The following is a 26,834-nucleotide window of genomic DNA, read 5'->3' as shown; positions in this document are numbered from 1 at the left end:
TTGGTTCTTTGAAAGGTTTAATTAAAATTGATAAACCCTTAGAAAAAAATAAGAAAACAAATTATCAGTATCAGGAAGAAAAAGAGGCTATCACGGGGATTTCCCTGTTTGTCCAATGTTAAGACTCTGCCTTCCAATGCAGGGAGTGCAGGTTCGATCCTGGTTGGGGAACTAAGGTCCCACATGCTGTGGGGTGTGGCCAAAACTTAAAAAAAAAAAAAAAAGAAGAAGCTATCACTACATATCCTGTAGACATTGAAAGAATAATAGGACAAGATTGTGAACAATTTAACAGTAATAAATTCAACAACTTAGATGAAATGGACTTAATTGAAACTCCATTAGAGATTATTACTTTTGACTTGTGAATCTTTGGCATGGAGATCTCGCTCTCAGTTATTAAATGAAATCATTGTCTTCCTGCCTCCCAGTTTCCTATATATTCCAGGTTGTGATGTTTCCAGAAACTATCCTAGAGCTCTCATTGCTCTTACATACCTCAAAGCATGGTTTCTCTCTTTGTAATAACACTTTCTTGTTCTAGAAGAAAAGTCTAGCCATGTAGTTACCCTAAATTCTGTCAAGAGGGATTCCTTTTTCTTTCCCAACTCTTTTGCCCCAAGCATAGAGAGAAAGGGATTATATAGATGAGCCAGGGGAGAATTCTAAGGGCTGACTTAGATTATCTGTTTTCTCTTAGTCGCCTTGGTTCTGGGACACCCGACAATGCTGGCACAGTTACCCTTATCAGGTAGGATCTGAGCCCTTTCAAGACAGGGGTCTTATGTGTGTGTGTAAGATGGGGTTGGGGAGAGTACATTGCCAGTCCTAAGGGAAGATAGCACATTTCCTTGGGATTCTTGAGGGATTAGGGACTGAGTCTCTTTGAGTCATATATTCAGGTATATATTTTTGGGGTCCCCATAAGCAGTGAAATCCAGTGATCTGTTTGTTCCAGGTTCCTATATTCACCCTAATTGGGCTGGAAAGAAAAACAGCTCCCTGGCACTTAATGAGGTGCTTTCTGGTTCATGTGTCCCTTTTGAATCCCTCAAGATTTTCTACTATGGTTCTAGTCCATAGTAGAAAAATGTCAGGGGACTGCTAACAGAGTAGAAGAAAGAAAGGCCTCAGTGTATTTAATCCCCTGAAAAGCACTAATTGCCCAGAATTCTAGACACACTGATTTGGTTGTGCTATAGTATGTGTTAACCTTATCTGATCTCTGAAAGATGAGAGCTGAAGATGTGTATGTGGAAGGGAAGAGGTTTAAGTCTCCGCACCAATCCAAAGTCTGTTAGCTATTGCAGATCTTGGAAGATGATGGAGAGGAAGGTTATTTAATAATTTGGGGTATGGCTCCTCTGAGAGGGAGAAATTTGGGGAGGTGGAATGAGTCTTTGACTAGCTGGTATTCTAACTACTACTTTCTCTCTTCCAGCCTCTCACAAATGGGCTTTATTACTATTATATCATGGAATTGGCTTTCTATTGGTCTCTTATGTTTTCTCAGTTTACAGACATTAAAAGAAAGGTAAGGACATTGGCTCCCTCAACTCCCTGACTTATTGCATCCTCCTTTCCAGCAGCTATCATCATTATTGTCATTGTGATAGATTCTCTGCCCTGATTGGGACCACAAAAGAGGGAGAAAGTAGGTTTAATGGGACTTTTAGCTCTTTGTAATGTTCTCAGAAGTGAGACCTGACTAATGATGAAGTATATTTGAGGCATTCAGGGCAGCCCAGGATGAAAACAGTTAACTGTCTAAGAAGCATACCCTTTTCCTCATTTTCTCCAAGGTTCTTACATATACAAAGCTCAGGAAACTTAGTCTGAGCTTAGTTCCTAAGCTCAGAACGTAGGGATAGTAAGGCCTGATCCAGGAAAGGCCTTGATTCCAGAAAAGCTAGATCTGGCTTTTGTTTGGCATTAGGGACCCTTGTTCCCTCTCTGTTCTCCCTTCTTGGTGACCCCACTTACTTAAAGAATGTCAGTTGGAAGGGGTTTAGGATGATTTAGTTTACCCTTTACTTACTGTTTAGGAAACGAAGATTCAGAGAAGTGAGTTGACTTGCCCACAGAGTGGCAAAGTTGGAAATGACTGAAGTTTTTTATAAGCAGACAGAAAGGGCAGAATCTTCACCTTTTATTGGTGTCCACCTGACATAATGCAGTTCCAGCAGCTCTAACCCTAATCTATCACTAACTTGTGGTTATCTTTGGTAAGGAAAATCAGGGTTAGCCTTTGTGGGAATGGATTGAAATTGATCTGGGTTATTAGTTGTTGTGTAACCTAGAAGCTTGATACACAATTCAGATGCCTTTCACCCTCCTATGATTAGTAGACACAGGTCTCCTTACTAAAATTTTATTTTAATACATGACGCATATAAAAAGGTTTGTAATACATATGTTGGTTTTAAAACATTCTAGAACGTGTATTTGTAAACTCATCCCCAACTCAAGAGCTAAAATGTACCATTGTATCTGTCTCTGTGGAGAGCACAGACTTTATATCCTTGCTTCTCTGATGCAGATTTACCTGCCCTCTCCCACCCTCTCTCCCTCACTGGGCTGGGAAGTATTTATTAGATATGTCTGATAACTCAGGTATTTAGAGATTTCTCCAGAGCTAACCTTGGCATTTGAACCCAAGAGGAAGTTTGAGCTTTAAATCTGAAAGCAGGAAGTGCTTGTAGTAAGATGGATTGTTTAGCATGTCTCTGAAATGTTTTGGAATAGTTTACCTTTGCCCCCTTCACAAACCTCCCCTTTCTGTTAGGTCCCTTTGGTTGAAATTTCCTTCATCAAAGCAGAAGAGTCTTAGACTTTCAAGGATATCTGAAATGTCTAAGGCTTGTATGCCTGACTACCACCTGGGAAATTATTTCCAAGTGTCAGCTCAGCATCCAAGCTGTACATGTTCTGCAACTACCAAAGAAAATTGTTCTTTTCTGTGTTTTGAGCTATATTAACGTAGATTATGGGTCAGTCATTGACGTAGTGAGTTTTGGGTCAAATGTTAGGCAGCTCCCTGAGGGAGAATTTAAACAAAATGGAACTTCTAAGGGGTGGAATAAGACCTTCTGAGAACAATGCAGGACATTGAGTTGGCCAGCAGCTCTATGGCCTTGCCTTTACCTGCCTGTTTTATTTCCATTCCTTCCTAGGACTTCCTGATCATGTTTGTGCATCACTTGGCCACCATTGGGCTCATTACCTTCTCCTACATCAACAACATGGTTCGAGTGGGAACTCTGGTCATGTGTCTACATGATGCCTCAGACTTCTTGCTGGAGGTAAGACCCCAACCCCCCTTTCCTCACTATTCCTCTTTCTTTACTTTCCCTCCTGAGAACTGGCTTTCTCCCCAGCTCAATTCTTATCTTCCTTTCTCCAGGCAGCCAAGCTGGCCAATTATGCCAAGTATCAGCGTCTCTGTGACACCCTTTTTGTGATCTTCAGTGCTATTTTTGTGGTGACTCGTCTAGGAATCTATCCATTCTGGTAAGTGGTAGGGCTGTGGAGCTATGGTAGATACGTAGCCATAAACTGGTGATACCTTTCACCAGTTGAGGGAACAGACCACCAAGGTTCCCTAACCCTACATATTGCTCTGCTTCTTCCTTGACCTAACCTGACCCTTTATGGACTCTCAAAGGACCTCATTTCCCTTGCACAATATTTCTAGTGAGGTGTAATCTAGACTGAGAGCATCCAACTCACTTAGCTGTGGCTCGCCTGACTCATCTCTGAGGAGCAGTCTTCATTTTATGCCTAAGTAATTCCTTTGCCTTCTTTTGTACTGATTACAAAATTCTCAGGCTCTTGCTTGTTTTCCTGCTCTATACCCTGTCTCCCACCCTGACCAACACACACATACACCACTCTCACTTCTACACTCACTACTTTATGATACAAAGTCATTGACTCTGTGGGTTGGAGATTCTCCTTAGTCTGAGGGAATCAGCTACCAGCTGTCCTATATGTGCCTGAGGATCTGAGTAATTCCTAGGATTATGATTAAAATTGGTGTCCCAAACTTGTGAAACTCTGTATATTTGAAGTGATTAATAATACGACTTATTCTATCAGTTGCTAAGATTTCTATATCTTTCCTTATCCCTAAAGATAGAAAACTCCATGGGCCCCTTTCTTTATTCTTTTCTCACTGTGGATGAATATCTCTGGAACTTCAACTGATAGAAGGTATGGGGAGAAAACACAAGGTTCTGCTTTCCAGGGAATTCAGCTTCATCCCTATCTGTCTGGCTTTGACTCTGGAATCTGACCATTGGCCTCCCTCTTACAGGATTCTGAACACGACCCTCTTTGAGAGTTGGGAGATGATCGGGCCCTATCCGTCCTGGTGGCTCTTCAATGGCCTTCTCCTGATCCTACAGGTTCTGCATGTCATCTGGTCCTACCTAATTGCACGAATTGCTTTCAAAGCCTTGATCCGAGGAAAGGTGAGGATGAAAGATGGCTTCTTTCTTTGGGGCTGGGTGGGAAAATAGGTATTACCCAGCAAAGAGCCTAGGGCTCCAAAGTTTCCATCTTTTCTTTAAGTATGAGTGTTTAGCCATCTAAGACATGACTTAGATGTCAGAGGAAGGATCTGCCTTCTTCCTGTCCCTTAGGAATGACCATTGTAAAATAATAAACAGGATTAGGTTTGGAGATGACCTCAACCATTTCCTACCCCTTACCTACCTACTTTGTGGATTTCATATTTTTGTTTTTAGCATGGGAACCTTTTTTCAAAGGAAATCATATGCAGAGCTCCAAGATATACACTGTATAAAAGCAGAGATGTTAGATTGCCTAGGAGTAGTTTGGTAAGTCGCAAGCCACCCCAAGATGGCCACACTGTGATGTTCAAGATATGGTTTATGTAAGGGACTAAGTACCGATCTCACCTTACTGTTGTATGAGGCAGGGGTCTTAAGTGAGATAGGTCTTTAGGGTTTCAAATACCCATCTTATGCCAAGAGCCCAAAAGCATAAAGAAAGATCATTCAGTGATAAAACTCATAACTGAATTTTGCAAATTCTGAAGCAGTCAGACTGTGTTAGCCTGCGGGCTGGGGATTCAGCCTTCGGTAATACACAATCCCAAGGGGAGGGGCTCTGGTAGAGGATACACTGACTCTAGGACAAAGGGATGGAATGTTTCCCAGGAATATATGATCCCTTGTGTCGCTATTCTTTTTTTGTTTTGTTTTGTTTTTGTTTTTTTGCGGTACGCGGGCCTCTCACTGTTGTGGCCTCTCCTGTTGCGGAGCACAGGCTCCAGACGCGCAGGCTCAGTGGCCATGGCTCACGGGCCCAGCTGCTCCGCGGCATGTGGGATCTTCCCGGACCAGGGCACGAACCCGTGTCCCCTGCATCGGCAGGCAGACTCTCAACCACTGCGCCACCAGGGAAGCCCTTGTGTCGCTATTCTTTATGGCTGCAATTGGTTTCAGAACTTGCTTAGTGTGCCTGTGCATCTTGCTGTAGCTACTGGACATCTCTCTTCTCCCCTGCTCTTTCCTGACCAGGTGACCTATCCAGGAGGGATTAGACCCAGACTCTGTACTCTCCACTCTTTTCTCACCTCCTTCCTTTTTTCTATGCCTGGTGGGAGCTGGACAGTTTCATCTCTTGCATGTAAGTGTATCTGTGCTTCTGGTGTTCAGTGAAGCATGTCTGTCTGAATGTGTTTCTCTTCCTTCCTGCTTTCCATTCTGTTTCCCTGGGTTGTATCAGAGCATGTATCTCTCCTGACTCCAGCCACGGTGCCAGTCGGGTGAATGGTCACATGGGAGGCAGCTACTGGCTGAAGAGTAAGGTGGTTGGTATGGGGACTTCAGCGTAGATGGACTTGTAGGGCTGCTGACAGCCTGCTCCTCTGGGCCTCCCCGCATCTGCACTCCTGTGACTAGGGGGTGTGCAGGGCACTGAGGAGAATCAAAGAAGAAAATATTTTCACTTCTTTAAAAAACTCTGCCATTTTATATGGAGCTCAGGTTGGGCCATTGTTGAATGGAGCTCAAGTTGCCAGGTTCTTTTTCCTAAATTGAGGCAAGATTAGAGTCTACTCATTTTTTTTCCCCTTTCTGTTTTTCCTTTCCTTCCCACCCACCCACTGCCCCCCTCCTTTTTGAGCCTCCCTTTCCCTCAAATTTAGACACACTGCCCTCTGGTGGAAATTTCCTAAAGATCAGATAATCAGTTCATCTGGGTTCAGAGGTCGATAGCTATAATAAACCATAGAATCTTAGAGCTAACCAAAGCAATTCCCCCACCCCTTGGCAATAGCAATTGTAGTTTTGTTTCCTTCTCACCCCCTTCTCTTAGTTACTTTAAAAAAACAAAAACAACAAAAAAAACACATTTATTATCCTTCAGTTCGGGAGGGCAAAAGTCTGACATAGGTTTCACTGGGTTTCTCTCCTTTACTTTTATGGTCCACGGTAGAGAATCTGAAATACTGTGCTTGGTATGCAGGATAGTTTAGATTGAAAAACACTGCTCTAATCCAAATCCTTCATTTGAAAATATAGAACAAAAAGCTGAGGTTGAAAGGTAAAGATTCATAGAGAGTAGCATGATTGGGACTGGGATTTTTTACTCGCTGACTGCCAGTCTACTTTTCTTTTCACCATACTGTGTATCTTGGGGTTGCTCAAGAGAAGTAACTATCAACACCCTATGACCCTAGTCATAGGGTGTCAATAGTTGAGCCCAGGAAGAGCCCAGCTGTGGATCAGCTTTGGGGATAAAGCAAAACTCTGGATAACCAAAACTGCAGTGGCCACACCACCAGAAGATAGAAGCAATGATGATAGCCATATGTATTGTTTGTGTTGGTCTTTTCTTTTCTTGAGGTACAATAGGAGAAAGGGTGTCTGTGGAGTTTCCTTCAAACCTAAACCACAACTGGGTGAATGATTTCAGCTCTTTTAGGCTGTTCCTGAAAGATAAACTCCTCTACCAAGATGGCTACTTATTCCATTCAGAACAGAATTAGAGATGATGAGAGAGAAACCCAGAAAGCAGGCAAAGGATATTCACAACAGTCTCTGTGGTCCAGATAGTATTTTGAGTCAGGTGCCACCAGAAAGTAGGCCAGATTGGGAGCAATGCCCAAACATGGGCTCTGTGGGCTTTGTCTGTCTTACGATTCTAGAAAAGTTCTGTCCTTACCTTTTCTACCTTTGGCCTCATCCCACCCAGGTATCTAAGGATGATCGCAGTGATGTGGAAAGCAGCTCAGAAGAAGAAGATATGACCAGTAGCACAAAAGGCCCCTGTGGCCGCAGCTCCAGCAATGGTGCCGGTCGGGTGAATGGTCACATGGGAGGCAGCTACTGGCTGAAGAGTAAGGTGGTTGGTATGGGGACTTCAGCATAGATGGACTCGTAGGGCTGCTGGCAACCTACTCCTCTGGGCCTCCCCGCATCTGCACTCCTGTGACTAGGACGTGTGCAGGGCACTGAGGAGAATCAAAGAAGCAAATATTTTCACTTTTTTAAAAAAACTCTGCCATTTTGTATTTAATAGCCTCCAGGTTCTTTCAGTAATGTTATTTGCTCTGTGTGTGCGCGTGCGTGTGTGCATATGTGTGCACGTGTGCATATGCATTTGTGCATATGTGTGAGTTTCGTTGCCTAGGTTGGAGCACAAGCCTGGTCCCCTTTGAACCCACCTCAATCCCAGATTTGGCTGCATCTTGAATTATGCTGGCTCCAGAGAGTCCCCTCCCTTGTTGCCCATGGCTCTTGAAGTTCTGGCCATCTGAATGGAGCAGCTAAGTTCACTCCAGGTTTCTGCACTGTTCCTCCTTTGGAGGTGGAATATTTCACACGACGTTATATAGAAACAGACAACCATGAATGGATGGCCAGGATTGCTGTGGCCCCTAGCTAGGTCCCCTTCCTGCCACCTGGTAGTGATGGACAGCTGCTGATAGATACCCTGCTCTTTATTCAGTGGTACGCAGGGAGTTGGGGGGTGGGAGGAACAGGTGAGCTGAGGGCTGGAGGACAACAGCCACTGGGTGAGTTGTTAACGGTTTATACTATTGTTTACTCTTCTGTGATTAAAAGTGCTTCAACCCTCATCTGCTGTCTCAACCTCTTTAGTGACTCTGTCCCCAATCCCCTGAACCCATAATCTAATTAAGAACTTTTTCACGTCTGATTCTAGAGGCCATTGGACACCAAGTTTTTCCTTTCTGTGCATGCTGGAAAGAGAGCGCCTGCATTTTAGGGCTTTATATTTTAAGAAAAAATAAACATGTGTAGTGACCATAAGAAAAAATACTGAGCAGATGAAAGCATGTATATTACTAAAGCAACAAAGGCTGTGGTTGAAGAGCTAAGACACCTTGAGTATTTCCTGTATTTCCCATTTTATTGAATACAGAGACTGCCAGTTAACATCTTAAGATTGCGATAAGTGAGTCTAAGCAGATGTTTTCTCTTTTAGTTCTGTTTTTCTCTTTTAGCCTATGGAGAAAAAGTCTTCCTAATCTAGATTTTTCTCTAGTTGAGGTCAAGGCAAAATTACTAATAGTAGTATTCATCTCTTAAAATAGTTTTCCATTTAGTGAATATTCAGATTACCAAAATATTTCCAGATGCTCTTGTGTACATTAAGACATATGGTGTGCTTCATTGTTAGGGAGATGGATAAAAATTGAAAGAAGTAGGTTATTGTTCTAAGAATCAGATACTCATTTGATGTTCATTGACATCATTGGGATATTGACTCTACTAAACTTACTGAGTGGCTGGATTTTAAAAAGACTTACTATAGGGCATGGAAAAATTAAGTTCTAAAAAGTCTTACATAGTTATTTGGTCAGAGCTAGTCAGGAAGACTAAAAGACTAGGGTCTTACATTTAGTTCCTCAATTTGCCGTATTGTTGAATAAATTAGTAATTATGAAATATGAATGAAAATGCTTTTGAAAGTCAGACAAGGTATGTATATTGCCTTTTGAACAACTGCTTTGTAAATACAATCTGAATTAGTTGGCCCAGTTAATCTGACAAAAGATGCAACCAAGTGGTATAATAATTAAAGTAATAATTGCTAACACATAGCTCTTTATTACATGCCAGGTACTGTATTAAGCACTTTACATATGATTAAAATACAGCAAAATAGGTTAACTTGCCTAAATTCAAACAGCTAGTAAAGAATCAAACTCAGAGTCTCTGTTCTTAACCACTATACTGTAACACTTCCCAAGACTTCATATGAGGAAGAATAGTTGTTGAAGAAGCATTTAGCCAGAGGCATAGACTGATTAGAGTTAGCCTTGGATGAGTGAATTGAGATTAGGGTCAGTTATAGGAACAGGGTCTTGTTCTAAAGAGGAACTATATGCATATAGCTGGAGTGGGAGATGAGAGAGAGGTTGCTAGGGAGTTTGAATACAGAGCCGGAAGATAATAGTGTTAACGGGGGGGGGGGGTTGGTGGGGGAGGCAGCAAGACTGTCATGAGGCCAGTTTTATAGATGGCCTGGGAAGGTTTTATGCCTGAGAGGAAGGCCCCAAATCAGTGCAGAGCAGGTTAGATGCAGACCCATCATCCCTACCCAAGAACTAGGAATATTTGTAAGAGAAGCAAGGCATTACCTCTCCTCTGTTGAATGTAAAAGAGTTTTAACTTTATTATTTATTGAAAAGATAACATGTTTGTATAGTGCTTAACTGCTTTGAAGATGATTTCACAACATCAAAAAGTGAACTTCAGAACACTGCTGTAAAAGTAGGGATTGTTATCCCCATTCCATAAATGAATGTTCTGATTGTCTATTACAATGTAACTAACCACCTGAAAACGTAGTGGCTCGAAAGAACAATTTATTATTTCTCATGGTTTGGTTGGTTGAATGAGCCCAGTTGGAAATATCTCATGTGGTTGCAGTCAGATGGCAGCCGGGAATGGAGTAGTTTAAAGACTCAACTGAGCTGGATGTCAAAGATGATTAACTGGTCTGGCTAGAAGTTAATGCTGGCTGTTCCCTGGGAACTCTGTCGGGGCTATCAACTAACGTACCTAAACGTGGCCTCTCCATGCCTTGGGCTTTGCTCAGGTGGTTACATTCCATGATGCAGGGAGCAGAAGTCACTAGGACCATTAAGAATGTTGACTGGGGGAATTCCTCGGCGGTCCAGTGGTTAGAGCCTCCAGCGCTTTCCCTGGTGGCCCAGGTGCAATCCCTGGTAGGGGAGCTAGGATCCTGCAAGCTGAGCGGTGTGGCCAGAAAAAAAAAAAAGAGAATGTTGACTGGAACTGGCACACATTACTTCCACTATATCCTGTTGATCAAAGTAGTCACAGGGACCACCTAGATACGAGGAGGTGGTGAGATAGATTCTACCTCTTGAAGCAGTGGCGAGGTCACTGCAGAAGAGCATGGGGAACGGGAGGTATGGTTGCATACACCTTTGAAAAATTCAGTCTGCCACAGTTAGAAAACTGAGTCTCAGAAGTTGTTCAAAAAACACAAACATCTTAGATTGCCTATCATGTATCATGAGCTTTCGCATTATCATAATCCTAAAAATAATCATATGAGTTTGGTTAGTGGGTGATAGTATGCTGATTTTTGGGGGTTTTTTTAAAATTTTATTTATTTATTTTTGGCTGTGTTGGGTCTTCATTTCTGTGCGCCGGCTTTCTCTAGTTGCAGTGAGCGGGGGCCACTCACTGTCACAGCCTCTCTTGTTGCGGAGCACAGGCTCCAGATGCACAGGCTCAGTAGTTGTGGCTCACGGGCTTTGTTGCTCCGCGGCATGTGGGATCTTCCCAGACCAGGGTTCGAACCCGTGTTCCCTGCATTGGCAGGCAGACTCTCAACCGCTGCGCCACCAGGGAAGTCCTAGTATGCTGATTTTAAACCAAGTTCTTCAGACTTTAGGTCCAGTATGCCTGCAGGAAGATATTTTCAGTTCAATAAAATATTTATTTAGTGCCTACTTTATGATAGGCACTGTGGCAGAGAAGCTGGGGACACAAAGATGAACAAGATCTGGTTTCTACTTCAGAGATCTCAGACTGCAGTTAGGAAAGGAAAAAAAAATGATACAATGTGATAACAACTATTCTAAATTATTCTTGGCAAGGTGGGAGAAAAGTTGAAGGTGGAGCTGGGCCATTAAAGATGAGTAGAGCTTTGCCAGGAAAACAGGAATAGGAAGGTGTTATGTTTGGAAGAGATGGGAGGATATGAAAGCTATCAGTTCTGTCTTAATGTAGACTAAAATAATCTGAGACAAACATTCAGGAATGGTGGATAAAGTTGTGGTGGTTTTTTTCTTTTTCTTTAATGCACAGCTGAGCTTCCAAGAAAGGGACACAAAAGATGCAAAGGTACTGAAAACGAGAGCAGAAGGCAAAACAGCTGATGCAGTTATTGAAGGGAAAGGAGAATATACCCTAAGGACTTGGGTTTTAATGCTGACAAGAGACAAGATTGTGGCCCCATGCAGAAAGCTGAAACTGAGACCTCCAGTTAAAGCTGGGACCCGGAAAGAGCAACAGCAAAAGGGGGAAGCTATCAAAAATTCACACAGTTGGCAAAAGGAGAAAGCAAAGAAATTTGAATGCTTGGGCTTGTGGGGTCAGGATGCTCCTGAGAATTTTCTCAATTTCTGGGCCCACACTTCATGTGAATCTGAGAACCTGAATGTATACTTCCTGTGTGGTCTGGGAAACATCACACCTCCAACCCCATCCCCAGGTAAGAACTTGCAGGAAAACTGATTTCAGATCAATTATCTATGGGACTGCTCTGGAAAGACCTGTACATGATGATGCAGACGATGTGGGATTCTTATACTACCACCAGCACCCCCCACCAAATAAAAAAGTTCCAAAAGATTTCCTCAAACCTGCAGCACATATAACTAACAAAATACAAGTATCCAGAGTATGAATAATTTAAAAAATGACAAAGCCCAATAGCAAGAAGAGGAGAGGGGGAGGGAGCAAAGGATATGCATAGGTAATTCCTAGAGGGTGTATGCCAATGGATAATCAATAAAAAGGTGATCATCCTTACTGGAAATCCATGATATGTAAATTAAAATGAATAGAAACCCCTTGACGCCAACAGAATGAGGAAATGTTGCTGGTGAGAGTACATTGACATAACTGCTTTGGAAAAGCAACTTAACAACTAGTAAAGCTAAATATTAGTAATTGGTCTTTTATAGAAACTAGTACAAGGATACTCATTGCATTGCTGTTAATAAGAGGGAAAAAGCGGAAGAGACTCAGTGATCTTTCACTAGAGGAATGGAATAAATTGATTTACTCATGTAATTGGAATATTATACAGCAATTAAAATGAAGAGCTAAGTTTTCCTATTAATATGGATCTATTAGTCTGAACCAGTAGGACATATATATATTTATGTATAAATTTTTAAAAAATGTATTATAGGGAATTGGTTCATATGGTTTTGGAGGCTGAGAAATCTCAGGATCTGCAGTCAGCAAGCTGGAGATCCAGGAAGGCTGATGGTATAGTTCCAATCTGAGTCCAAAAGCCTGACAACCAGGAAAGCCGGTGGTGTAAGTCACAGTCCAACTCCATAGGCAGGAGAAGACCAGTGTCCAGCTCAAAGACAGTCAAGTAGACAGAAAGACTGCCCTCTTACTCCATCTTTTTTTTAAAAATTAAAGTATTGTTGATTTATATTATATCAGCTTCAGGTATATATTTTTTAGATTCCACATATAAGTGCCAACATAGAGTATTTGTCTTTCTCTACCTTATTTCACTTAGCATAATACCCTCCAAGTCCATCTGTGTTGTTGCAAATGGCAAATTTTCATTCTTTATGGCTGAGTAATATTCCATTATATATATATATATATATATATATATATATATATACACACACACACACCACATTTTCTTTATCCATTCATCTGTTGATGGACACATTAGTTGCTTCCATATCTTGGCTACTTTAAATAATGCTGCTATGAACATTGGGGTACATATATCTTTTCGAATTAGTGTTTTCATTTTCTTCAGGTATATACCCTGGAGTGGAATTGTTGGATCATATGTTATTTCCATTTTTAGTTTTTTGAGGAACCTCCATACTGTTTTCCATAATGGCTGCAGCAATTTACATTCCCACCAACAGTGTACTAGGGGTCCCTTTTCTCCACATCCTTGCCAACATTTGTTATTTGTGGACTTTTTGATGATAGTCATTCTGACAGGTGTGAGATGATATCTCATTGTGGTTTTGATTTGCATTTCCCTAATGATTAGCACTGTTGAGCATCATGTGCCTGTTGGCCATCTGTGTGTCTTCTTTGGAAAAATGTCTGTTTGGGTCTTCTGTCCATTGGGTTGTTTTTTTACATTGAGTTGTATGAGCTTACTCCACCTTTTTGTTCTATTCAGGCTGTTAATGGATTGGATAAGGCCCAAACCCATTGGGGAAGGCAATCTGCTTTACTCAGTGTACAGATTCAAATATTAATCTCATCCAGAAACACCCTCTCAGGTGTACCAGGAATACTATTTAACCTTCTGTCTGGGCCTTCAGTGGCCAAGTCGACACATAAAATCAACCAGTGTGAAGGATAAATATCAGAAACATAATGTTGAATGAAAAAGGCAAGTTGCAAAAGAATATGTCCCGTTTGATGCAATTAACATTACTTTTTTTTTTTTTTTTTTTTTTTTTGCGGTACGCGGGCCTCTCACTGTTGTGGCCTCTCCCGTTGCGGAGCACAGGCTCCGGACGCGCAGGCTCAGCGGCCATGGCTCACGGGCCCAGCTGCTCCGCGGCATGTGGGATCTTCCCGGACTGGGGCACGAACCTGTGTCCCCTGCATCGGCAGGCGGACTCTCAACCACTGCATCACCAGGGAAGCCCAACAGTACTTTTTAAACCCAAAAATATATCTAGGGTACTTCTGTAGTAGACATACAGAAACATACAGCAACTGCAGGAAGGATAGTGCTTATCTTTATGGAGTGGGGGGGGGTGTGGATTTGGTATGAAATTTTATTTCTGGTGCTCTTCAATAAGTTTGGAATAATTCATCATTTTTAAAAACTTTTTAAATGTAAAAACAAGTATGTGGCATTTTCAGGGAACTCTGATCTGTTGCAGTTGGATCAAAGTGGCAGGAGATGAGAATAAGAAGGTTGCTTGGGGCCAGATTGTGAAGAACCTTGACAGTCAGGCCAAAGAGTTAAATTTTAGCTGGTAGGTCATGGGAGCCACAAAGTTTTAAAGCAGTAAGATGAGTCTTCTAAAAGCAGTTGTAGAGAGGGTTTTCCTAGGACTTGGAACGTAACCTAAGAGAGATAAAGAAAATGGCTTTTTTAAAAAGGGGCCTATGAATTGGCATAGGGCAGTACACAGTAGGGTTATCTGTACCACCTTCACCTCAGCCGTCGGCATACAATTATGTTTTTTCTAGTTCAGCAAGGTCTCTCATAGGGCAGGTCTCACCAAAAAGAGTTCAGCCACAAGCCCTAAACCTATAAAAGTAGATTTGGGATCTGCTTTCGCTCAACTGACTTCTATGAAAGACTTTTAGGAAACAATATAAAACTTTCTAGCAGCAACATGGCTTTGCTGGTAATAATTTATTATAAGGAATTGTGGCTCGTGCAGTTATGGAGGTATTCCTTGTGGCTGGTCTCTTTCCTTCATTGTCCTCTCTCTCCAATAAGGTTCTTAGGACAAGCTATAACCCTGCTACCAAAGCTGATCCTGACTAACACAGGGTGGGGAGAGCTATGGTGTCCCAAGCTTTGCCCATTAGTCCTTCTCTCCTGAGTCTTTGGCCTCTGAATAGTTGAAGAGACCAGCAAAAAGAGAATTCAATCAGCATATATTTCTTTATGTACATGTAAACACATTGAAAATGGTAGAAAAAATACACCAAACTGTTAACACAGGCAATTTCTGAGTAGGGAAATGGGAAGGGGTGTTGGGATGGGACAGAGTGACAAGGGCCACTTTTATTTATCTGTATTTTAAAATATTTTCCATTGAAAATATATTCATGTATTGAGTCCTGACCTTAAGGAGTTACAAACTAGTAGATATGATATAAATGAACACAATTTTTTTTCTTAAACAAAAAGCAAAAAACCTGTTGAAGCAAGTGTGGCAATATGTTCAAAACAGTTAAAACAGGAATAAGTATATGGGTTTTATTTCTAAATTCCCTCAGCTTTTGTATATGTTTGTAACTCAAAAAATATTTTTGTTATAAAAGCTACATATGCTCATGGTAAAAATATGTTAAGTACATGACATCTCCATTCACCCTAATCATTATTAACAGTTTGGTGTATAGCCTTCTAGAACCACTTGTCAGATAACCAAATGTATACAAATGTGTTTCTTTTAAAACAAAAGTGAGATTATACCATACATATTCTGCTGGTTTTGACTGATAACATTCCATTTTATGGGTATACCGTTATTCATTAACTAATTCTTGAGCTTATTTAAGGCTCTTTACTATTAACATAATACTGCAAATAATAACCTTGTACGAAAATATTGTACAGTTGTGTGACTGTTTCTAAGGGCAAGAGTCCTAGCAGTGAAATAACTAGGTAAGAGGGTATAGACGCTTTAAATTTTTGATAGAAAAAGACTATACAAACTTGTATTGCCATTAACGAGAGATTGCCCTGTATTATTTAAGTATTAAAAGTGCTGTGAAAGGGGTGGTTGTTATGGAGTACAAGAGGTCTTAAATATCATGATAGGGAATTTGAACTTGACCCAGTAGCCAGTGGTTCTCATCTCTATAAAAAGCCTAATAGCATTTTTTTTTTCTCTTGCATAAGGCATTTAAGGGCATACATTTCCTGACATGATCTTGGGCTGTGTCCTGTAATTTTATATGAAATACTTTGTTTTATTGCTTTAAAGAAGGTAAGAAATTTCAGTTTTGGTCTTTCTCTTTGATTTGAGGGTTGCCCAGGAATATTCCATTTCCATGTAGTTGAGAATATCATTATTTATTTATAATTTTATTGGATGTGATCAGAGCATACAGTCTGTAAAATTCCTGCAATCTGTAAAATTCCTACTTTTAAATTTGTTAAAAAATTGTTTTAAATAGTCAATCAGTGTTTATAAGTGAACTGTAGATATTCACAGAAGATCTATTCTATACTTATTATATATACACACACGTGTGTATAAGGTTTGTTGTTTGTATTTTCCATTTCTTCTCAGTCCTTACTTTATTCTTCTAGTGCTGTTCAGTCTGAACAAAGTAAGATAGACTCTCAACATAATCGTACTTTTAACCTGTTCTCCTGTATTCCTAAGAATTTTTGCTTTAGTTTTTTTCATTGCTTTGTTTGTTGCAAATTTATGATAACCACCCTTCATAATTTATGTCTTTTTATATTACCAGATGATCTCTTTATTCCATTTAGTGTTTGTTAACCTTTCTTAATATTACCATTCTTGCTTTACATTCGTTTGCATTTCTGGTATGTCTTACCCATCTATTTTCAACTTCTCTTTATTAGTGAGTATGTTTATTAGAAACTATATATACTTTGGATTTGCTCTTTTAGCCCAGTCTATTAGATTTTGTCTTTTAATGGGAGAATTCAGTCTGTTGATATTTAGTGTAATAACCGATGAACTTAATTATATTTCTTCATCTTAATTTGACAGCAAATAAGTTTATTCTTCTTTATTAAATATAGTTCATGCTCAGTAAATACTAAACAATTGCTTGAGTTTAGGTTTTAACAAGCTTTTTTGAAATGACAGTAGGTGCTCCAAGTGAAAATGAGGTAGGAAAGGACTGAATCTAGGCAGGGAGTAAGACTGGACGGATATATATTGGCATATTACGTATTATCTACTCTATTAGCGTTCTCCAGAGAATCGGAACCAATACATTAGAGAGAGAATAAGAGTGAGGGCAAGAGAGACTGATTTATTTCAGGGAATTGGCTAACACAGTTGTAGGGACTGGGAGGTCTGAAATTTAGAGCAGGCCGGCAGGCTGAAAATGCAGTGAAGAGTTGTTGCAGTCCAAGATCCACAGGCTGGAAACTCAGGTAGGGGTTCTATGTTACGTTCTTAATGCCGAATTCCTTCTTTGTGAACTCTGTCTTTGCTTTTAAGGCCTCAGCTGATTGGGTGAGGCCCATCCATATTATGGAGGACAACGTGCTTTACTCCAAGTTGGCTGATATGTTAATTACACCTAAAAAATACCTTCAAAGCAACATGCAGACTGATGTTTGATGAAACAACTGGGCACCATAGCCTAGCCAAGTTGAAACAAAATTAACCATCACCTCAACACCATAGCAAAAGCTGACCAAATATGAATGGATTATTTCTAAACCAGGTGGTTACAAATATTTGTAACACTCCCTTTGCTATCCTTAAATGCAATTAACATTTAACTTATCTACTGTACACATAATTTTTAAAAATCACCATAATGTTCTAATAGTAATATAAAGGATATGTTTTAAGAATTTATAACAAAATTATTTCCACATATAAATATTGGGCATAGTTATACTAGCACTCAGATGCTTGCACTTCTGTACATTCACCATGAATACAGTGGCTACAAATGCAGACTGATACTATCGTGTTGTGTCAGAGATTCAAATGCCAGGAACAGACTCTGCCATCAATGGCATGGTTTTTTGAAATGGTGAACAAAAGTTCTAAATAAACTACACTACAATCTCCCCTCCATTTATACAGTAATTGCATGCCTAGAGGATTCAGAGTACACTAAAAACTGTACAAAAAATACTTCATATTTATAGGTAAAAGAGGTTATAGGCTCAGCTAATTATAGATTTTTTCACTTGAATATTTATAGAGACATTTGATAGTTGTGCAGGACTTGGGACAGTATGTTGTGTAAGACTATCCCAGACATTGTGAGAATTCTGGCATCCTTGGCCTCCACCTACCAGACGCCATACCAGACGCCAGAGATGCTTCCCAATCATTGTGACAATCAAAACACTTTCACCTCTGTTGTGTGTGTGGGGTGCCACTTCTGCTGAGAACTACTGTAGTAAATAATAAGAAGCTATCAAAAGTATTTTTTCTCCCCTCAACTTTTTGAGAAATCGGAAAAAAAAAAAAACAGAAAAACATTAAGAATGCTGTATGCTCTCATATTATTTCCAATACCCCAAATTAATACCTCTAACATTTTGTCTTCAAATCTTATTTTTAAAAGAAATAAAAAATTAGAGACCTGTGACATTGTGATATAATAAATATATAATTGGTCTTAGTCCCAGGTTCTTGGCACAGAGCTTCTAAGACCCTTGGGAATCTCCAGAGTGATATATCTTTTTATTTGCTAATGAGGTTACTCTTGGTGGGCCCCTAGATAGTTTCAGGTTGGGAGCTGGTTGCCAGAGGAACAAGACAAGGCAGATTAGAAGGCTGAAACTTTCAGCCCCACATTCCCGATCTCCTGGGAGGGGAGAGGTGCTGGGGATTGGGTTAATCATTGAATGGCTGATGATTTAATCATGCTTATATAATGGAACCTCCATTAAAACTCTATAAACAGTGAGGTTCAGAGAGCTTCTGGGTGGAACACATAGAGATGCTGATACAGAGATGGGCCCTATGCATCTCTTCCATTTGGTTGTTCCTGAGTGGTATCCTTTATAATAAACTAGTAATAATAAATAGTTTCTCTGAGTTCAGTCACGTGAGCCATCACAGCAAACCTGAGGAGGAGGTCGTGGGAACGGATCTGTAGCTGTCAGGCAAAGTTTGGGTGACCTGGGCACCCCACTACTTGTGAATGATTGAGCCCTTAACCTGTGGTGTCTGCGCTAACTCCACGTAGCTTAGTGGCAGAACTGAACTGCAGGACATAGTTGGTGTCTGGAGAGTTGGAGAATTGTTTGGTGTGGGAAAAACATATTTGGTGGTAGAAGTGTTGTGAGTAGAGGAAACAGTTTCCATTTAAGACCCCCCCCTGCCCTCTTCCACCTCACCTCATCCCCAATGTAACGACTACTATTGTCCTTTCAATCTATTTTTTATACTTTTATAATCACATATGTATCCATAACAACATAGAATATGAATTTCCCCATGGGTTTGTGATGTATCCTCTATCATATTCAATTTCTCACAGATATACTGATCTGTGTCTGAGTTTATTATTCTGTGCCATTGATCTATTTGCTCCTGCACTAGTACCACAACATTTAGATTACTATTAGCTTTCTACTATGTCTTGATATCTGGTAACCCCAACCCATCTTCTTTGTTTCTTTTCAAAACTGTCTTAGATACCTGTGCTTTTAAAGATTTTTTTAGAGAAAAAGTGGTGTCTTCTATAGATACTTGGCCCAGCATGGGAGCGTGAAGAGTCAGAGAAACCTTTTAGGAAAAAGAGGATAGAAAGGATGTTCCATTTAGAGAGAAAGAAAGAACAGGCATGGAGACAAGAAACAACGTGCAACCACACAGGTCATTTGATTTTACTAGAACACAAAGGGTGAGGTAGGAACATAAGGTGGGTCAAGACTTAAGGACCTCATACACCATACCAAGGAGTCTGGACTGGACCTTATAGGTCAGGGATTCTTAACCTATTGTCTGTGGTTGAGCTTCAGAGGGGATCCAAAGCAGAATGCCATAATTGAATCTGTTCCAAATAGATGTCTCTGACAGCAATGTGGCAAATATGAGGTCAAGATTGGAACTAAGACCCCTAAAAGGCTCCTGCAAAAGTATAAGCAAGAAATGACAAGGGTAGAACTGACTGAATGGATGTTTAAATGGTAGAAATTAATAAGACAGTTACTTGGTTGGGAGTAGGGTACAGAGAATAGTGTAATGAGACTCCCATAATCCTGACTTAAATGATAGTGAAAATAAGGGGAAAAAAACAAGTAGGTCCGGGAGATATGAAGGAATGCTGTTAGTCGTGGACAAGTTAGAGAGGACTATAGGATTTGAGTGGATATAGCAAGCAACTGGATATATCTGAAGCTCCAAAGGTGAACCTGGAAGATACAAATGTGGAGGTCAGCAGCAGGTGTTAATAGCTGACAGGTACCGGAGTATTAATATGAATTGTCTCATTTAATCTCAGACCAATCTTCTAACTTAGAAACTACCACTTAAGCAAGTTTATGTACTGCAAAGAAGGAAGAGGGTGAGTTAGATAACTAATGGAGCAAGGTCTGGGGTTGAGAAGGGTAAGGCTGGAGGCAGGGCAGCAGTTCGGATGCTCAGCTGTGGGCACAGGCTGGACAGGGAAGCAGTTTAGATCAAAAAGGGGGTGAAAGATTGGAAGGAAAAAAAGGAATCCAAAGATTTGAAGTATTCAAGTTCTCGAATACAGTGAAAATGAGAATATAAGAAAGCTCCTCAAAAAGGACTGATTTTACACTGTTTGAAAGTGGCACTGGGGAGCTGAGAGCATGGTCACTTTACTGTCTGTACAGGCAAATGAGAAAGCAGAGAAGGCAGTGGAGTCCCTGGTTAACACATCAAGAGAGGATGGGAGTAAATGAGTTGAGGATATAGGAATGCTGAGTTTTTAAATCATGGAAGAGGGCCTTCAGGTGAAAGGTTTAGGAATGGGGGACAAAGGTCAGAGCAGTATGTACATGAGAGAGGACAGGTGTCCAAAGGGGTTGATATTTTGGGCGATCACCAAGAATGATGTGAACAAGCAAGCCTCAAAGCTCAAAATGAAATGGTGGTGGGACTTCCCTGGCGGTCTAGTGGTTAAGACTCTGGGCTTCCGCTGCAGGGGGCACGGGTTCAAACTAAGATTCCACATGCCGCGTGGCCAAAAAAAAAAACGATGGCAAGAATATCTCTTCATAGTTGGATTTTACCTTGAATGCATCGTTTTCTTTCAAATCCTCTTCACAACTCTGCAATCAGACCTGCAGGTAGATTCTTGTGCAGTGGCACAGTGAGAAATCAACCCTGATGCTAATACTATACCCACTATGCTTAAGGAGATGGACTGCATTACTGTAGGCTGCCCAAAAGCCCTTCACATTTTAAGAACTATCCGCCTCCATTTTGTGCAATTTTAACAGCTGTTAAACAAGGGCCTCTGCCTCCTTGGCTCAGAAGTGCACATGTGGCCAAGCTGGCCAGAGAACTCCATTACCTGGACACAGCTTAATTGGTCCAGGAATGGTCACTGACCACAAAAGAGCTTTGGTCTTTACAGAGTCTTCTCAGGAGATTTATACAGATGCTGGGACAGTCTTTTCTCTGAGATCAGGAGAGCTGAGATTACTACTCCTAGAACTGTATATCCCCTACTTCATGGGTGCTAAGAGCTCAAGATATGGAAATCCAGTCTGTGACTAGAAAACTGGTAGTCAAGACCCCACCTCTGTAGTCCATACCCTGTTCAAGTAAACAAAAACACCAAGACACAGACATGGCAAAATATTTAATGTCTGTAGGTGTGCCTCACCCTCCCATTCCTGTTATGATTCAATAGCCTCTCCAAACTGACTGTACCAGAAAAAACATGGGCACTTTTTCCCAGCAGAGTTCGAAAACCATTAAGGCCCTGATCCTCTTGACTCAGAAATGATTGCAGGTGAGGTCTTTCCACAACATGCCTCAGGTCTCTCTGCTCAAGGAAAAAAGCCCCCCAGTTCTACGGGACTCCTGAGGTCTTCTGTTCTTCTGCAGCCTGGCGCTGGGAGCTGCACCGCTGGAAATAGTGGTAGACTCGGACACTGCAGAGGTAGCCCCCGTAAACAGTGAGGAGCATCATGGAGGTGGAGAAGGTCTTGTAGCCAATGTCGGCTAGTTGCTTGGCAGTTGGCATGTTGTCCCCTACAAAGACAGACTAGATTTAGACCCAAGGATAAGGCCTCATCTGCCCAGCCCACTTACCTGTTTAAGACCATTCTATAACTTCTCAGTTTGTCTGCACTCTATTCTGAATGGCCCCTAGACATATGTAGTCTTATACTGGAAGATATTGTTTGGGAAGTCTTAAGATTCAAAAGGGCAAATAAAGTCTGCATACGAGATACAGAAACACAGCTGGAACCAGGTGTATCTGAATGACATTACAGCTAACACCTGACCCTCCATGTTTATGGAAAGACATGACTGGTATGGACCACCCAGAAATGTTCTTAATTGGTATATTACTTTAGGCATACATCAGTTTTTCTGGCTAGTAGGGAATTTATTGAAGTAGCCAGAGATTAAACATTAGCAGTGAATTATTCTCTGTAGGAGGACCGAATGGGAGCCTTCTGGGCAATATCCAATTTGTTTTCCCATAAAACCATCTTATTTATGGTGCTCAGGTTCCCAGGTTAGTCTTCAAGCATCTGTTTAAGCCATAATATACTTGAAATAGTGCCAACAGTATCTTTATGTTATTTCAGTTAGACATAACCTTCTACAGCATTAATCTTGAATTCCAAACATAAAACCAAGAACCTATCCCAAGGGCTAAAATGAAACTTACTGTGTCCCCAGCAAATTAACTCACATTTGCATGAGATAAATTACTTCCAACTTAACTGTTCCCTGGACATTTCCCTGGACATTCTGAGCCAGGGAACAAGAGAAAGTTTAGAATGGAAATCTCTCATCTTGAACAAAACCTTCCTCAGTTTGGGACCATGAATGTATATTCTCAGCCTCCTCTCTGTTGAGGGAATTAAAATTAAAAGACTGAATTTAGTGAGAATAACTTCTTTCTTAAAAGTCAAGAATATGAAAGGAGAAAAGTTCAGGTTAGCTGGTTGAGGGGGTCAGGGGTAGGGTGTGACATCTAAGTGCTTCTCAGAGTAAGTCCCATGGGCTGAACACTGCCTTTGAGCCAGTCCCTGAGGGTAGATCCCACACTGAACTGAGGCACAGCTTCCTTGAATCATAATTCCAAGTGACTATTGAAAGTGACATTAAATAAGGTCAGAGGAAGAAAACCAAATGGCACAGGGACAAGATGAGAAAGGGTTGTATTCAGGTTATCTGGGGTTTGAAAGGACCCCAAGCTGTGAGACAGTAAGAAAACACACACGTGCCACGGAGCAACAGCCCGTGTGCCACAACTACTGAGCCTGCGCTCTAGAGCCCACGTGCCTAGAGCCCGTGCTCCGCAACAAGAAGCCCTCGCACCGCAACGAAGAGTAGCCCCTGCTCACGGCAACTAGAGAAAGCCCGGGTGCAGCAACGAAGAACCCCAATGCAGCCAAAAATAAATAAAATAAATAAATTTATTTAAAAAAAACAAACAAAAAGAACACACATATACACACAGAGCAGGACACTAAGGTAATAAACAAGCTCCCAGCAAAGAGACCTGCAGCCTTCAACCTCCCCCTCACTTATTCTTTCTCCTCCTATCCCCCATTACCCTGGCCAGATGCTAACCAGTTATAGGACCACCTCTTCTCAGGGCTGGAGGAAGAAGGACAGGATAGTACATCTTGCCTAGAAGACTGACAGATCTACTGACAGATGAAATTTTTCTAGAACCTCATTTTCCTCACTTGTCTAATCCAACCTGAGATTTCTCCTATTTTCAAATTAACAAAAACTTTTCACAGATCCTGAGCTAAGGCAGGGCAACGGAAAAACAGAAGACAGATGAAGAAGTTATTCTAGAGGTAGAACAAGGCTTATTAACTGAATGGGCTAGGGCAAAGCTGAAAATATCTCCAAGTTAACAACTGAGGAAACTTTATGGAGTGGGATACTGCTAATAGAAGAAAGAGGAAACAGGTGTGTGTCACTATGTGTGTAGGGGGATGGTGGTGTCAATAAGCATCAGTCAAGAAGATCATGAACTGGACATATTAAAGTTAAGATGCTCAATAAAGGGACTTCCCTGGTGGCGCAGTGGTTAAGAATCCGCCTGCCAATGCAGGGGACACGGGTTCCATCCCTGGTCCGGGAAGATCCCACATGTCGCAGAGCAACTAAGCCCGTGCGCCACAACTACTGAGCCTGCGCTCTAGAGCCCGCGAGCCACCACCACTGAGCCCCACACGCCTAGAGCCCGTGCTCCGCAACAAGAGAAGCCACCGCAATGAGAAGCCCGCATACTGCAACGAAGAGAAGCCCCCGCTCTCTGCAACAAGAGAAAGCCCACGCGCAGCAACGAAGACCAAACGCAGCCCCCCTCCAAAAAAAACAAGAAAGAAAAGATGCTCAATACAATATTCATGTGATGATGTCTGTCAGGCACATGGATATGCAAATTTGGAACAAATCCTAGGAGAGAGGCTAGGCTACGGATACATATGGAAGTAACAAGTGTCACTGAAACAGATGATAAAACCCAAGAGAAAGAGGCCAAGGGAACGCCAGTTTGAAGAAAGAAAACAATTACGGAAAGAAAACAGGTAGGAAATTCCAGAAACATCTGGGATGCATTTTCATTTAACTACAACAGTGGTTGAAAATCACTGCTGTATCAAGTCACTACCACTGACAGAGGTATGCTGTATCTTTGGGTGTACTGGGCCAGAATAAAAATTGGGAAACACTACTGTAAAGTGCCATGAAAACTGGTCAGATGGGATCACTGGATGGGAACAGGTGACCAGATCACAGGTAAACCTAGGACAGAAGTCAATTTAGTGCACTAAATTGGAACAGGCATTAAGTAAAAAGCATGGATTCTTAGCCAGAGCCCCAGCAGGCCCCATGAACCCCGTCCCGCGAGGTTCACGTGTCTGTGCATTTTTTCTAGGACGCAGAAAAACAGATTATTAGAAGGATCATAACTCCCTCTCACCCCAAAGATAAGAACTGATATTCTTGTGATTTGCTGGTTAAGCGAACAGGAGTGATAGGGCAGCAGCCTGAAAAGGTAACAAGGTCAAGTAAATTCTAGTTTTGTTTTGCTTATTGATAAGGAGATATGACTATGTTTTAGAGGAGAAGAAACGTGGCTAAACTGAGGATAAAAGTGAGGTGGATGGGATGGAACAAAATCTAGGATGGCCCAGGAAAAGATGAAATTAGAAGCCCAGGTAGAAGGATTAACCTTGGAAATGAAGAAAACTTTTGAGGTTAGCAGGAGAACATTCTCATCTGAGGGACATCCATTTTCTCAATAAAGCTCAAGGCTGGGTCTTTTATGGGGTTAGACTGAAGGTTTCAGAAAAACAGGAAAAAGAAAACAAGAACCATAATGGAAATGACATAGGGGTGCAATCTGCAAAAACCTTTTCAGATTGTGGCTCTTTTCTCTTTTTCTGCCCCCTAAACATGGGAGGACCTCAAGGCTCAGGTCTCTCCTCTGAAAAACTCATTTCCTCAAATGGATCCATCCACCTCAGCTTAGATTTACTCACTTATCTGTCTACCTTTTACTCGTGCTATAAAGGCTGCAGAGAATATGGCTTGTGTCTCAAAGGAGCTTATGGTCTGATGGGGATAAGCTATGCACCCAAAATTCTGTTAGACGAAGTGGAAGACGCCGGTGACCAGAAGAGAAGAGGCGTTTTGAGAGTTCAAAGACAAGGTGGAGGCTCAAGGAAAGTCAGCAGAAAGGTGGGGACGGGGGTGTGGGGGTTGGGCAGCTGTCGTTTTAGAAGGGTGGGCAGGATTTACACCGGTATAGAAGAGGGAGGGGGAGAGCATTCCAGGAATTGAAAGCAGCAAAGGAGCGGATCCAGTTAATCGATAAGCAGGAAGGGTGCCCGGGAAAGCTGCATTTCAGGGCGCAGCGGACTGCAAGACAAGGAAGGGTCAGAGCTACTGGAGTCAGAGCGTGGAGGGCCGAGATGCGCGGTGGCAGTCACGGTGTGACAGGAACCTACAGCCGCAAGGAGCTAGCTGGGCTGGAAGCGGCGCAGATCGCGGCACAGGGTACGCGGCAACCTCAAGGGCGCCGAAGCCCGAAGACTGGGCGTGGGAGGATGCGGAAAGCAAAGGCCGGCCCGAGCGGGCGCGCCTCTGCGGACAGGCGGCCCAGGCTCGGGCCTGGCAGACGCCGTACCTGGATGCTGCCGCTCCCTCCCTTCCGACCGAGGCCTCCTGCCTGCGCGACCTCCTAGCTCAGCCGGAAGCAGCACCCGGGTCCAGAAGAGTGAGGGTACCGCCCAGGGACAACCCTGAACGCTGAGGCGCTATTGGTGCGGAACGCCACCCTTTCTCGCACCCCCACGCTCCGCTAAAGCTCTAGGATTGCGCTCCCGACGCGAGGTACTGCCCCTCGCGCCAGACGCAGCATAACCCCGCCCACCGAGACGAGAGCCCGCGCCGGCTGCAGCTCCGACTGGTTGCTGCCTTTGAACATCCGGCTTCCGGGTCAGCCGCCCTTACTACGCATCCTCAGACGAGCCTTCCTCTCGGAGAGGCCCGTTGGTTTCTGGGGGTTGTAGTCATTCTCCGTTGAGAAAGGGTCTTTGGCGACCCAAACTCTGGAACGGGAAATTTTAGGATACTCAGTCACCACAGAAGAGAGCCGGCCAATCCCCAGCCTGCGGCGCGGTGACGTCTCCGGTAGCTGGGTAGGTTCTCTCGGAGTCCGCCCTCTGGAGGGGGCTGCGCGGCCCCTACAGCCTGGAGCTGCCCTCTTACCCTGGGCAGGCCTTCAGCCGAGCTCAGGAACCCGACCCGCCCTGCGAGGCTTGGACCGCCGAGGATTGCGGCAGGTTTGGCCATGGCCACGGAGTAGGCGCGAGGGTCGAATCTCCGTAATGTTTCTGTCCCGTATGTGACCTCCCCGCTTGCAGGCGGCTTGATAAAGCCCCAAAGAAGCGCCGGGAAGGGGTTGGGAGGGGGTGCCATTTGGGGGAAGGGGGACTGCGTGGGCACCCCTGCAAGGGGC

General features: G+C 42.4%; 2 protein-coding genes across 4 annotated transcripts in view; one reads left to right on the top strand and one right to left on the bottom strand.

Moving 5' to 3' along the window:
- CERS5 (ceramide synthase 5) overlaps positions 1-8,056 on the top strand; it is a 34,717-nt gene extending 26,661 nt beyond the window's left edge. For 2 of the 3 annotated variants that reach the window (XM_082666988.1, XM_082666990.1), the window contains exons 5-10: positions 701-751; positions 1,442-1,534; positions 3,174-3,302; positions 3,404-3,510; positions 4,316-4,472; positions 7,225-8,056. In XM_082666988.1, the coding sequence (XP_082523114.1) occupies positions 701-751; positions 1,442-1,534; positions 3,174-3,302; positions 3,404-3,510; positions 4,316-4,472; positions 7,225-7,401 (714 nt within the window). In that variant the 3' untranslated portion in view covers positions 7,402-8,056. Of the gene's footprint in view, positions 1-700; positions 752-1,441; positions 1,535-3,173; positions 3,303-3,403; positions 3,511-4,315; positions 4,473-5,546; positions 5,656-7,224 lie in introns of all 3 variants that reach the window. The other variant, XM_082666989.1, reaches the window with a different exon arrangement.
- Positions 8,057-21,452: 13,396 nt separating this feature from the next.
- Positions 21,453-26,229, bottom strand: COX14 (cytochrome c oxidase assembly factor COX14). The gene is made up of 2 exons (XM_082666108.1): positions 26,001-26,229; positions 21,453-21,862 (listed from the first exon to the last, which is right to left on the bottom strand). The coding sequence occupies exon 2, from the start codon at positions 21,852-21,854 to the stop codon at positions 21,681-21,683; it is 174 nt and encodes a 57-aa protein (XP_082522234.1). The 5' UTR covers positions 21,855-21,862; positions 26,001-26,229; the 3' UTR covers positions 21,453-21,680.
- Between the last annotated feature and the right edge of the window lie 605 nt (positions 26,230-26,834).

The sequence above is a fragment of the Grampus griseus genome, assembly GCF_964374135.1.
Source record: "Grampus griseus genome assembly, chromosome: 11".
Taxonomy (NCBI): Eukaryota; Metazoa; Chordata; class Mammalia; order Artiodactyla; family Delphinidae; genus Grampus; species Grampus griseus.
The sequence above is the reverse complement of the archived record's forward strand: the minus strand, read 5'-3'. Positions and strand labels throughout refer to the sequence as shown.

Bases quoted from the DNA above. Each gene is read 5' to 3' on its own strand.
- COX14 (XM_082666108.1), bottom strand. From the start codon at position 21,854: ATGCCAACTGCCAAGCAACTAGCCGACATTGGCTACAAGACCTTCTCC.